Here is a 14,486-nt window from a genome sequence, read left to right as displayed (position 1 = left end):
CCAAACTTGCTTCAGTGTTTCAAGTTCTGAAACATGCTGACCTTGTACAATGAACATTTGCAAAGGAGTATCTGTATGTAGCTCTGCCCTTGAGTTTTATTTCTGATTATTTGTTAAAATTTAAGGCATTGAAATTCGTTTAAATGACTTTCAGTAATAATGCTTCTAAAAAATGCAGAGTTTTTTTTGGGGGGGGGCTTTTGGGTTGTTTTGTTTGTTAGAAACAAAATTATAGCATTGAAGTAAACAAAAATATAGATTATATATAGATAAACATAGATTAAAAAATTAAATACCAAATGACTTGGCTGTCAAGCAGTAAAAAAATAACAACTGGCATCATAAATGCACATTTCTGTATTGACAGCTTAAAACTACATTTCACCATTTTTGTCTTGCTTGACCATGTTAGTGACAGCTTACCTCAGTCCAGTCCCTGAAAGTGAGTGGATCTTTAAATTTTGACCCACTTACTGCATCTTAGATTAGTGGTTTATATATGGAAGGTAGGAAAAGTTACATAATTTGTATAATGCCACAGAAGTATTCTTCCTTCTTGGAGCTTCCTGCCAAGTTTAACCTTTTTTTTTGTGTGTGTGGGGTCATAGCTCCAGTTAAATCAGTCCTAGACATACCAGTGTTAGCTATATAATCATGCTTTGTTCTCTTCATAGTGACTAAAATCTGTGTTTTGGCAGCTGTGCTATTAACTCAGAGCTGATAAGTCGGCCCTCCCTCTCAAAAATGCAGGAGTAAATGCTTTATTGCTGTGGTTCATTATGGGACAAGTTAACCCTTGGAACTGGTTATATTTTAGTTCTAAATGTTTGGGAAGTTTTGTGGTTTTCTTTTCTATTAGATGCCACTGTTCTTCCTGAAACTAATTGTGTTTATTTCCTTATGTGTTTTGTGCATAGGAAAAAAATTGTACTTTCTAACTTGTTGCTGAATGTTGCACTAATTATTGGGAAAAAACAGCAGGTTTTTCCGTTCATTTTCTCTTCCCAAGAGAAAGAGAGCACTGTCAAGTTTGCAGAGTTCTTGTTTCAAAATAAGTGTTTTGCCTTTGCTATTAATGAAGATTAGAGTTCTTGAAAATGCACAGTCCTGAGAGGCTATTCCTCTGCTATTGAAGAAACTGCAAGGATGGAATGCAGGAATCCTACCCCACAGAATATATTTTGGTGATTTTTTAATCAGTTTTTCTCCCAAGTCTTGTATTAAAAAAAACTGTCCGAGTTTTTTTTCCTGCTTTGTTTTGAAATAGGCTTTTTGGCTGCTTGTTTTGTTGTTGGTTTTTTGTTTGTTTTTTTTTCTAACAGTAAGATTCTTTCAAATATTCCAAATAAAAGAAACTGACAGCCTAAGTCAGAATTCTTTATAGTGTTGCTTATTAAAATTCCTCATAGAAATTAAAGGATTTCATGTTAACAGATGAGATTTTAGGGGAACTCAATGACTAAACTTGACTAAGCATCTACAACCAGAGTTTATTTGGATTCACAGCAGTAGGCATCTTCAAAGGGACCGAGAAAGTTATTTTTGTCTTTAGTTTATTCAACGAGTTCAATAGTAAATTGCATCAAAGGTGATTTTATGATGGAAAAAAGTAGCAAAGCTGGGTTCTCTCTTTAAAGCTCGTGACTAAAACTAGATGTAAAAGGGTTAGACCCATTATTTCTGAAAAGTTGCTTGACTTCCCGCTTGTTACAACAGGTGATGCGTGGCTTTGTTTTGCAGCTGCAGGAGGAGGCCTCCCCACCCATCTCTAGGCACAAGTTCTCTCCCCTCACACGTCACCAAACTAGACATCTCTGCTTATGTGGTCGGTAGGTCTGGGTTAAATCAGCTGAGACATCCAGCAGGAAACTACTCTAAGCTGTTTTAGTTGCAGGCATCATTTTCTGCTGAGCTATCCAGCTGATTGAGTCTCCCAAGACTACCTCATTTCTAGACTCAGTCTGCAGGGGAAAAAAAGGTGTGAGGATGAGGGGTTATAACTGAAAAGGAGGCTAAAGTAAGTATTTTAGTGAAAGCAAGCTCTTACGGTCTTACCTCAGCCTACACTCTTATCCTTGAGCTTGGTTAGTAAGTCGCTTTTAAAGATAGAATGTGTTTGTAATTTTTTAGGTAGGTGTATATATATATTAAATTTTCTTTAATTTTGACATGTTTTTTTGTATTAAATATTCTAATTTCAGCACATCAAGTGCACCTTGATATAGATCACAAAAAATAAAGCAACAAGGAAGTTCATAATTACCGAGTGTAATATGTTATGATCAGGACAAGTATGCCAACTATGTAAATACTTCCGTGTATTCAGAAGCTGTGTATTCTTCTGGTTAGCTCTCCAATTGCATCAAGTCACGTTCTGTTTACTTCAAAAAAAATAACTATAAATCCAAGCCAAGTTTGAGTGAAATATTCATGGATTTAAATATTGCAAAAGTGATTTGACTAATGATACACAAGTTAAATTGTTAGTTCTGAAGGAGGGTAACCACTGTCAACTCTTGACCCTGGATGAAATTTTTGAGATTATAAACCTTGTCTGCATTGCCCTGTATGTTGTATGAGATATATTGATTTGCTTTGTTTGAAGAGTATTGTCAGATCTTGAATTTGGGGTTAAGGAGGCAATTAATACGTTTTCTACAAGTTTCTTTTGAAGGAAACTGTACCCAATGTATTATATATTGACTAAAATTTCTTATGTAGTTTGAACATAATACCTTTAGTTTGCCTTACATTTTGTTTTTTTCAGGAATAGGATGATCTTTAAGGAATGAATACATAGCCACTTTATTCTGTAGCTTGAAACTAGAAGAATATCTTAGTCAGGAATGAGTGATTCATCACCTAATTATTAATGCTAGTTGTTCTTAGCATTTCCTTCTCATGGCCCAAATTTTTGTCACTGGTTTTTGGTGGTTTGGGGCGTTTTTGTTTGTTTGGTTGGTTTTTTTTGTGGAGGTTTTTGTTGGTTTGTTGTTGTGGGGGCTTTTTTTGTGTGTGTGTGTGTGTGGTTTTGTTTGTTTGTTTGTTTAGGTGTTGTGGTTTTTTGTTTTTGTTTTTTGTTGTTTTTTTGCAGAGCTACCTTTTAAAAACAAATAGCAAGGAAAAAAGAGTGAACTTAAAAGAAAGTAATTGCTGTTCCAAATAAGTATAGAAATTCTGGTAGATGACACACAACTGAGTGTATGGAATTTTAAAGTTAAGTTTCAGTATTGACTGATTTCCATGTAATTGTAAAATTATGGAGGAATTGCTTTAATGATGATGCTTTTCTTAAATTTAGTATTTAAATAGGACAATTAAGTTTAATATTTTATTAGACAAAGAACTTGAGAATATTTAGTGTCTGGTCTGCTTTTGATTTTTTGCTGATGTAATATCCAAATCTTACATTTTTCAGAATTTACTGATGATCTACTGTTTAAATTACGATTATTTGAATGTCTAATTATAAATGCTCATTACCTCTGGTACTTCCTCTTACAGTAGCATCTGCAGTCTGTGCCAATAACTTGTTAAAACTGCTTCTTTCTCTCAAGTTTCCATTTGCCCAAAGTTGTTTTAATAATAGTTATTAAAGAAGGGAAGGGGAAGCAAAAAATGGTGATGCAAGCTGTGTTAAAGCTGTTGAAATCTCTTGTCCCTCTTCCTCTCCTTTTCCCTCTGTTTCCTCCAGACAGGCAGATGACTCCTAGTCATTTTCATCCTTTGGTGGTTTTCTTGGGCCCCATGTCCCACTATGGGATGTGTTTTTCTTATGGGGTTGGTATGTATTTGTCAATTCATGCTGTCAAGGACTTTTTGTGTCAAGTTTTGTCTTGTTTTGGCTTTCCACTTGGGAACACTTTGTTCAGGTTTGGCTTTTGGTTTTTTGTTTCTCTTTTTAATATATGTTTGCTCCCATGAGCTACAGTTTTATTTTTTTTAAGCTACATGTTTTTGAGACAAATACATTTAAGAACAAACTGTTCCTTTCAGTTTAGTGTGAAAATTAAGAACTGGTTATATGCCTGCTGCAAAGGGATGTAGATCTCAGAGGAGCACAGTATCTGTAGAAAAAAAGTAGAGAAATGCCTCCTGCATATGGAATTGGTGTTTAAAGGATGAAATTTCCTTGCTGATGGTGAGTTCTAAACTTAATCTAGGGAGATAATCATGATCTGACCGATACTAGCTACAGAGATAGCAGATCCCATCCTGAGAAGCCATAGGAAAAAAAAGAAGGTATTTAAGAAGTGGTACTTTACAGACAGAAGTATCATCTTCTGTACATATTGAAGATGTTCTGATCAGTTAATGTTTTTAGTGTGATAATTAATTTATGGTTCCCACACTTAATGCTTTCACTATGATAGTTAATTTACAGTTTAAAACCTGGACATGGCTTCTGTGAGTGGTGTTTAAATTTTAATTTCCAAGTACAATTGGAACCAAGTAACAGCTCCAAATAATGTAGGTGGGTCTCTTACTATTGCAAGATATTGTGTTTCATTACCTGAATATGCAACTTTTAATAAGGATTTTTTTCTGCCTGTTCGTTGCCAGATAAAGATGCAGGGTCACCCTGCTGGTTTTGTTGCTTGTTGATTCAGTGAATTAACAGGAACCAAATTCGCTTGCAAACAGTTGGAGAGGGAACTGACTGGGTGCAGGAGGAACAGAGACAGTAGCAGCATTGTCTTGACAGTCTCTATGTGCAAGTAGAGTTATATAGCATAACATCTTTCTTTTCTTTCTGGTATTCTCTAGGAATGGTTTTGTGAGTGGTGGTGAATGTAGGCAGTCTTGCCTGTAATCATTGTAACTTAAATAGATGTGCTATTAAATACCTCGTATTTACAAAACCCATGATAGTCACCTATTTAGCAAACTGCAGATAAGGTAGCAAGAAGCTACCTTGGTGGCTTGGGAAATAACTAACTTGGGAAAATAAAGTTGCTTAATATTTTATTTTTAGAAGTAATAAGATAGATAATATAAAGAGGGTATAGTAGAAGGTGTAAAGACTATAGAAGGGATAGAAAGAATGAGTATTTCAGGATGATTTTTTTTTTTTAAAGTTTAAGCATTATAAGATTAGTTTGAATTCAGTACCTCTAAACTTTTGAGAAGGTGTTCAGTCCTTTGTCTTGGCTTCTCTCAGAATACCTTGTTTACTTAATTGTTTTATGTGGCTGGTAACTGAAAATGGTCACCTGAAAGTGCTGGAATGTATTATGAATGCAATAAAACTGGTTTTAACTGCATGAAGTCTTTGTATTTCAATAAATTTTTTTTAATGTAGTGTTGTATTAAGTGGGGACTTTGAGATAGATAAGGTTGGAGAAATACAATCTATATGTACTTAGTAACCAAAAGAAAACAAAGACTGTAGGAAATAACCTACACTGAAAGAGTAGCATTGAAGAGCTTAGTTCTAGGTGGAGGTTTCCTAGGTGTGCTGCCAACTAAAACATCTGTCCAGGCTTCCCTCAGGCTTGCTGTAAATACTGTTTCTTAAGCTCTGTGAATTTTAAGAAATAAAAAGGAGAGAAGCTGAGGCAAGAACATGAGCCTTTGATTTAAAATTATGCTTTAAACAAAGTACTTGCAATTGAACGAATACTCTCTAGGCTTTCAACTGAGTCCTGAAAGTATGGTGGGGTAGTTCTGGATCTGTCTGAATTTGGCAGATGTGCAAATCCAGGAATCTTTGATTTGTCTAAATGTGCTCTGTTCTTATTTCTGGCCTATCTGTCCATATGCAGGCTCTCACTTCATTTTTTCTTTTCCCTGATAAAATTTCAACTTAAGCTTACCAGAAAAGGGAATGCAGCAGAGAAGGTAGCTCTTGTCAAACTCTGGCCAGACCTGGGCTGCCACTTAATGTGTATCCTGCCTTTCGCTCACCTTAAAGAAAACTTTTACTGCCAGAGGGGAATTTGGAGATGGGAGTGATGTGAAGGAAAAGGAACAGAGATTAGGAGCGTTTGAGTGGGATTTTAACAGGACCTCTGCCTCCTTTTCAGGCCTAAATTCTGTGCCTTTCTTGACTAAGAACAGCTTGTGTGGGAACAGTAGAGGTTTGACAAAGAGTTGTTGCTGGTTTTGTTGTAATTAGAAGAAGGCAGACTTGGGAAGTACTGGCTGGTTCCATTGCAGTCTTGGGCAACTGTGTGTTAGATTTTAGTTTTTGAAAGTGTGCAGAACATCTTATCTTCATACTGTTACACCATGGAATATTTGCATTGTGCCATAAGATTAGTAGAAAAATACTCAAGCTGTAACTATGATAATGCAGAAAACAAGAAATATTAATAGCACTACTATTTCAGGAACCATTAGGTTGTATGGGAGTATATGTTAGATCTTGTGACTTTTTTGAGGACTAAACTATGCTTTACACTGAAGAGGAGTGCCAAAAAGGGCATTGGGAGAAAAGAGACAATGAAAAAATTGAAATTGGATATGACTTCCTACCCTGGTAGCTCCAGATCTAGAACTGAGTTTAATCACAAGCATGCCTGCAAGGCAGATTGGCTGGGACACCTAGGAGAGCATTTTATTAATAGGAGCATCAATGCTGTAAGTCTGCATTCTGTTTCTAGGCATGGCTAACTTCTGTTCTTATAACTTCTCTCAACCTTTGTTTAGCCTAGCAAAAAGGACAAGCTCTTCTGATTTTATCTAAATAAAAGACATCACAGAGTCCTAACTATTCTGTTTCTGTGCCTGCTTCGGTTCCTGTTCTTGAACACGTATGTGCAGGTTTAGTCATTCAGTATTTCATATGAGATGTTTTGCTTTGTAAAGTTCTATTGATACTTCCCTGTTTCTACTAAACAAAGCCTTTTCTCGTGCCCTTTAGGATTACATGAGCTACTTGCTCAACTGCATGTAGCTGCTAGTTTTCCTTCTGTTAGCCAGAGTAGCCAGGCTTTTCTTCTTCCTTCACTTGTAGATTTTATGACTGATCCCTTGAAACTTTGTGTGTTTTTTAGTATGATGGTTTGTTCTTTCTCGAGTGGCCACTATCTTCTGACTGTGCTATCAGCTCTTGAAATGCTCCTTGTATTTTTACTCAATAAGTGTGAAACAAAACAGTTTCCTAGTAAACACCACTTATGGTTCATCTTTATCCTGGTAATTTGTCTTCTAAGATTTTCCTTTATAAACTACTGTGTGGAATGCATTGATTAACCCTTATTCTGTCTGTATGATTGAACTTCCTAAAAGATATTTACATCTGCTCAGGTCTACTACCTTATTGCTTTATAAGAAATCATCTGGACAAAATGGGAGTAGTGTGATGTGAGCTGTTTATAATGTGACTCTGCCTTAATTTTTCTGGGGTTTTTTGTTGGTTTTTGGTTTTGTTTTCCCAGTACTTTGATGTCCTTAATTAGTTTTTTCAAAATCTCTTGTGACATTTACATTAATGTCCGTACTTGAGTCAATATATTTCAGTTGCTTTTAATACAGATATCTTTTACTTTTTTCTGCTGTAGAGTGGCATAACATTACAAATTTATAAAAACATTTCATTGTAGATTTAGACTTTTTACAATGTTAGCCCTGCTTTTGAATGGGAGGTTTAACATCTTGAGGTCTGTTTCAACCTGAATTATTTCATAATTCTATGAGTTTCTTCCTTCAGCGCTCTAGGGTGAGTTGTACTTGGATTTCTAAGTTCTTTTTAGATATGTTAGGCAGCTGACGAGTGTAAAGTTTTGTTCAACTGTATGGTTTAAGTAGCAGTCTCTTTGTTATGGATTCTCTTAGAGTCCTCATGTATGCTTGCTTCACTGTCAGAAGTGTCTTGACTCTGCAGAGTCCTGCATTTGGGCCACGACAACCCCAGGCAGTGCTACAGGGAGGGGGAAGTGTGGCTGGAAAGCTGCCTGGTAAAGGCCCTGGGAGTGCTGGTTGAGAGCAGCTGAACATGAGCCAGCAGTGTGCCCAGGTGGCCAAGCAGGCCAATGGCGTCCTGGCCTGGATCAGCAATAGTGTGTCCAGCAGGACCAGTGAAGTGATTCTCCCCCTGTACTGGGCACTGGTGAGGCCCAGCGTCAAGTCCTGTGTCCAGTTCTGGGCCCCTCACTTCAAGAAGGACATTGAGGTGCTGGAGAGTGTCCAGAGAAGGGCAATGAAGTGAAAGGTCTGGAGCACAGGTCTTGTGAGGAGCGGTTAGGGAGCTGCGAGTGTTTAGCCTGCAGAAGAGGAGTCTCTGGGGAGATCTTATCACTCTCTACAACTGCCTGAAAGGAAGTTTTAGACAGGTAGGGGTTGGCCTCTTCCCTGAGGCAACAAATAACCAGACAAGAGGAAATGACCTCAAGTAGTGCCAGGGGAGATTTAGGTTGAACATCAGGAAGAATTTCTTTATGGAAAGGGTTGTCAAGCATTGGAAGGGGCTGCCCAGGAAGGTGGTTGGACTCAATGATCTTGGAGGTCTTTTTCCAGCCTTTATGATTTTATGATGTATCTACCACTTTTAATACCAGTTTACTTGTCATAGCATTTGTAGATTTTTATTTTTTTCTCTAACTGAAGGATTTTTTTTTTTTTTTTATCTTCAACTTGTCAATTTGTATTTCAGGAGTTATTGAAAAAAACCATGCAATAACATCTTTCTTCCTCAGCTGTAAATGGGCATGCACTGTCTATTATATTCAAGCAGTGCCTGGTCTATGGCATCCTAGCCCCTGCTCTATGACGTTAATAAATTTACTTTCTCGTTGATCTTGTTGTAGAAAGGTACGTCTCACAAAGAGAGATGTACTGACTCAGAATTGAGTTGAAAATGGTGTTACAGGTAGAAATCATATTCCCATAATTTATTTATTTATGGCTGTAGTACATGCAATGTTTGGATACCAGTCCAAGGTGAAGTTTCACTTTAGTTTGATGCATAGTTTTCTCACATCAAACTTAGTCTCCTTCTCTTAGATTTTGAATAATTCAGAAACACAGTATCTCATTTTACTTATGTAAAAATAAATAAGGTTATGTAAATATCCTTATCCTATGTCCTTACTTATATGTAAATAAACAAGGACACAGGAATTTCCCATGTTTCTGCATTCCTAATCTAATCCAGGGGTTTGGTGGGTATTTTTTCAAATAGTCTTTGTACTTCTAAATATTTAGGACTGGTTTGCCAGGAGTAAAGTGCTAATGTAAGGAGAAACTTTATTCTTTGTGGAAAATAAAAAGCCTGAAAAATGTTAAAGTAAACCCAAAAGTGCTAAACTGGCCCTTGCCCAGCATAACTTTGCATGTATATGAGAGCCAGAAAAGACAACTTAAAGCATTTGAAAAAAAAATAAGGGTGGGCTGAGTAAGCAGGGTAAACTGGAGACTGTAAAATGACTTCTCACAGGTTAGCATCCAGCAAGGGCTATGGAAGTGGCAGAAGGATGCTATAGCAAAGGTTGCTAGGCTACTGCAAGGTAAGCTCTTCTGGAGCACTACTCAGCTATGCTGAGCATTTTTACTGCCCAGCTGCTAAGTAATGTGTGTATAGTATTGTTTGCCTGGCTACCGGCCGGAAAGGGAAGTTTGAGCTGCTAAGAAACGTTGTCCCTTTGTAGGATGAAACTTGGTCACATGCCAGTTATTACCTTTTGCAAGACTGACTGTTTTTGGTTTCGGTCACATTGACTGACAAGGAATGTCAGGAATTCTACTGAACATGTTTGAAATGGAATAGCAAACAATAGGTCTTTGATTCAAGTATAAAAGTATAAAAACTATTGCATGAATTTAACTTGTTCTGGTGGTTCTCATTGGTGAGCTCTTGGTTTGTCTGTACCATTTTGGCCTTCATTTCTTGTACTCCATGTTAAGAAGCTTATTGAAAATGGAATGTGGGTTCTTTTTCTTTTATCTGGATTTGAGTTTTTTTTTAAATACTTGTAAGAGTGTTAATAATCTCTGCCAGTAAAAATTATTTCAATTGCAAGTGCAAGGTCATCAGTTTTTCCTCTGTAAGGGAGGATGATTCTTCATCTGCTTTTTTGTTAATGGGTTCCCTGTACTGTGTTTTGCCATACATATAGGTAGAAAACACAGGTGTTTATGATTCTTCTTACTTGTAATTTAATCTTTGGCCTTTGTGCCAAAGGAGACCATTTTAACAGAAAGTTAAAATTAACAGTTGCTGCCACAGGCGGTGACAAGACCTGCATATAGAGTTAAAATTATGGTGTGTTGAAGTGATTCATTTCCATCTGTTGTCTCCCTGCTTGTGAGCTCTAACACAATAACCTAGTTCTCTTCTTTAAACACTGTTTCGTGAAGAGGTACTACAGCTCTACTAATTCTGTTGTGTTGTGAACAAGTCAGACAGTGAATATACACTGTAGGATGCAACAGCAAGAAAAGGATAATTTACTCTTTAACATTTGTGAAAGTGCAGTGTATATAACATAACAGGGGCTTGATCCAAGTCCAGTGTCCTGGCGACTCCCAAGGCAAACTGACTCTCCCAAATTGTTCTAATTTGTGGTCCAGAGATTTCTTGAACGTAAACTAAATTTCTTGATCTAAATTTCCTGTATCAAGTTGACTTCTGTGAATTTGCGTAGATGCTTTGTAAAATAATATTCACATACTGTGCCAAGAATTCCAAAGTTCACTTACCTATGTGTTGTGTGAATGACTGCCAAGTGTTTGATTCTTATCTGCTAATTTTACCCAATGGGCATCCATTTCTTGTATTGAGAAACTGTGAACAATTATTACCTATAATTTTCTTCATGACATAGGTGCTGTATAGATTTTGTTCACAACTGTTTCTTTTCCTAGGGGAAGGCTTGTCTATTAACCATTAACCATTCCTTGTAGCTGTGGATATTGTTTTGAACAACCTGCTTGTGTCCTTTTCCATGCCTCTTTCAGTTCTGTTATATACTTTCTGAGATGAGTAGGAGCCAGGATTGGGTGCAGCATTAAGGATGAATTTTATACAGTGACCTAATGTATTCTGCTTTTTTTTCCTATGTCTTTTACAATAATTCTTCACATTTGTTCTTTGTTTACTAGTACTGCTATTTTTTTATTATTTCAGAATCTTGTTGCAAAGTGCATACTTTTCTCACAACCTGTCATCATTTGGGATGTTAGGATTCTAGGCTTTCTTAAAGTTATATGATTTACTTTACACCTCCCATAGATTTCTTATGCTAGTTTAATATATGTTCACACGGTTGCATAAAGAACTTATGACACTGTAGGTATTCTAAGCTATAAAAGCAGGAAATAGCTTAGAATTACCAACAAAGTTTTTCATTCTTATAAAGATTACAATAATATTTTTACAACATTAAAAGTATACAATTATCTGCGCTGTACAAATTGTATGTGAAATTAAAAAACAGGAATAGGTATTTTTTTAATTGCCATTGCATTAATTTATGAACTCAATCTTTTGCAGTTTTGTTGCTAGAGAAGATGGAACATGATGACATTTGTAATAAAACTCTGAAGATTACAGACTTTGGTCTGGCTAGAGAGTGGCACAGAACAACCAAAATGAGTGCAGCAGGGACTTATGCATGGATGGCTCCAGAAGTTATCAAGTCTTCCATGTTTTCTAAAGGAAGTGATATTTGGAGGTAAGAAGTCTGTCTGCTGAAGACCCTGTTTGCTGGAACTATATTGAGGTTTTTGAAAGAATTTTGATTTGTGGGTGTTTGGGTTTTTTTAGGTGGTTTGCTAGGTTATTGTCTCAACATATGGCAAGTTTAGCTCTTCTAAGAAGCAAATGCATTTCTCAGTAACTAGTTCATTTTTTCTATCTTTTATTATACATTGCTTACAAATTGGAGGAGGGAGAGAGAAAATAGCAGAACATTTTTTTTTTTTTTTTTTTCAAAGCAAGGTCTCGTTAAGAGAAGCGTTTAAAATACCTGTTGGTTGAGATACTCAAGTTTTTGTCTGGTGTCTTAATATAAATAACTGTATGCTTTTGCCATAATAGTGTATGGTTGATCTCATATTGGTAGGTTTACCTTATATCAGATGTCTGAAGACTCTGAATCTGCTTAAAGATTGGACCAACCAATTATTACCTTATATGTCTGATAAATAAAAATAAACTGCAAACCAGAACTTTGCCAAATGTTTACTTAAATTAGTGCTGTTTTTAGGAATCCAGAATGTATGTGATTGTGTGTAAAAAATTAAGCTTCTACATTTATAGAGATTTTGCTTCCAGTAGCTGGAATGAGGAGAGTGTATTCAGCACAAATTGTTTTAACTTGCTCTCTAATTTTAAAGATGGGGAACGCCCTATGTTATATTTGTGAATTTCTCGTTAAAGATGTTATTGTGGATAATATAAATAATATGGCTCTCACTACTGTTGCTATTTTTGAGTGGTGTAGTGTGGGATACATGTACTGTAGAAAGGTAATTTAAACTTTGCTTTTAATTTAGTTGTGTTTTGTGAGTGCAGAAAAGCAGCGATTGCACAGTAGGCTCTACAAGCTGCTGTGCCTCACCTTGAAAAGTCTGTATTTCCTTTCTTTTTCTTATGTTTTTTCTGAAGGATCCAAGGTAGCTATTTGGGGAAGGAGGGAAGGACTTTAATCTGTTTTCTCATGCCACCTTATACATGTTCTGTGTTGTATTATTCATAAATAGGGTCCTGTTTTGCTTAGATGCATGATTTTCTGCAGCATGAAGTAATACTTTTGGTATTTCAGGATGATTCTATATCTCCACTGCTGTTTTGTGACACTCATTTGTCTGGAACCAATTTTTTTTACATCAATCTGAGTTGATGCCCAGTTGGGAAACATCTTTTGCTTCATTCTTTTTTTTTTTTTTCCCTCCATTCTTATTTAATTTTCTTTTTTTTTTTTTTTTTTTTTTTTTTTCTTTTGCGGGGTGGAGGTTGGGTGTAGGCGTTTCCCTAATCAGCTGTATTCCATGCTTAATTACAGGTCCTGTCCAGTCTTGTTGCTGTGATTTTAGGTATCTGAGGGGGTATGCTTTGGTGCAATTATTTTATATTCTGCTGCAACATTAGTTTACATTTTTGGAACCTACAGTATTTCTCTTCTTCGCCTTCTCTTCTGCACGCCTCTCTTGTAAAAATGTAAGTATTTAGTTCAATGCTGGAAGTCTAACAGGAGAGGTTTTTAAGTAGAAAGGCTGTGTTTGACAGTATAGTTTAGACTTTCTTAGCTTCTAAAGATTTTCTGCTTACTGCACCTTGATCTATTCTTTTGCTTATCTTTACTCTTTCTTTATAAGAAAAGCAAATAAAGAATACCCTGATTATGGGAGTGGTGTTTGTTTTAAAAAGCATTCAGGTTACCGATTTAAGTATGGGTCTCTCTAAGGCAAAAACACAGCATGTTTCAGGAGAAATTTAAACTTCAGTTACACATACCGAATTCTGAGACTCCAAATGATATCTGCAGACCTCTTATTAGAAAAAAAAGAAGAGCAGCTGAGGCAACTCACACTTGTAACTCGTCTTCCAGAATTTGCCAGTGCTTGGAAATGTTGTGGGAATATTTTCATGCAGAGCTTTCCAAGCTGCATGTTTTCAGGTGTCATCCTAGATAGCAGAACTACTGCTTTCCAGGCCCTGCACATGTATCATTTTGCTTTCCAAGCCAGAGTTTTAACTACTGTGTTTATTATTCTTTGGCATATACTTCCAAATTCCCAAACAAGAATTCTACTTTTTTTTAGCCCTACCTTTCCATCAATCATCATGCACTTCTAAGTGGTGCATTGGTCTTAGTTTTGTGTATGGAGCCTGAAAGTGCAGATATGCCCACAGATTTCCAAGTGCTAATGGTGTGCTTCAGCAGTGGTCTTAACAGTAACACGTGTCTTGGTTGTGCAAGCCCTTGGCAAAGCTAGGAAGCGCTTACTGTACAGCAGAATTTGTAGCTGCTTTTACCTAACACATTTGTGTAAATTAGAAGTGATTCATATAGCAGTGCTTACTGCTCCAGAAGATGGATTGTAGAGTAAAATAAACTTTGAGAACTTTACCTTCAGATTTTCAGCTTCTGAAATATGTAGAACCAGCAAGTGCTCGCTGGCATGAGATATAGTAAGGCTTAAATCACATTTGACTGCAGGAAGATAATGTTAATAGTGAAAATATTTACCGTATTTTTGAAAGTGTATTAGTTTTTGTGGTTTAAAAATGTGTATTTCAAGCTTATGCCTGTGGTTTTGACCTTTTGATGAAGTTGGAAAGGGACATGGCTCTTGCTCTTTAAAAAAAAAAGCTGTTTCTTAGAAGACCTGATAGTGTACATAGGACAATTGTATGTGAAATTTATTACACAAAGTAACTACTTCTGTAGTGGAGAGTTAATAAGTAGTTTTTGTTGTTCTAGACAAAGATAGATTAGTACTTCCCAAACACTCCAGCGTGGCAAGACTATAATATCTTGAGGCTTCCTCCTCACAGCTTTTCCCCCATGGTGCTGGCTCTTGATACTTGATATTAAGAC

General features: G+C 36.4%; 1 protein-coding gene across 3 annotated transcripts in view; it reads left to right on the top strand.

The window, feature by feature from the left end:
- The window catches only part of MAP3K21 (mitogen-activated protein kinase kinase kinase 21), a 43,202-nt gene that overhangs the window by 8,149 nt on the left and 20,567 nt on the right, over positions 1-14,486 (top strand). For all 3 annotated transcript variants that reach the window (XM_050315461.1, XM_050315460.1, XM_050315462.1), the window contains exon 2: positions 11,435-11,615. In XM_050315461.1, coding sequence (XP_050171418.1) covers positions 11,435-11,615 — 181 coding nt within the window. The remainder of the gene's footprint in view (positions 1-11,434; positions 11,616-14,486) is intronic.

Source organism: Myiozetetes cayanensis, unplaced genomic scaffold (assembly GCF_022539395.1).
Source record: "Myiozetetes cayanensis isolate MyiCay16 unplaced genomic scaffold, myiCay2020 scf2-11, whole genome shotgun sequence".
Classification (NCBI taxonomy): Eukaryota; Metazoa; Chordata; class Aves; order Passeriformes; family Tyrannidae; genus Myiozetetes; species Myiozetetes cayanensis.
This window is presented reverse-complemented; position numbering and strand designations above follow the sequence as displayed.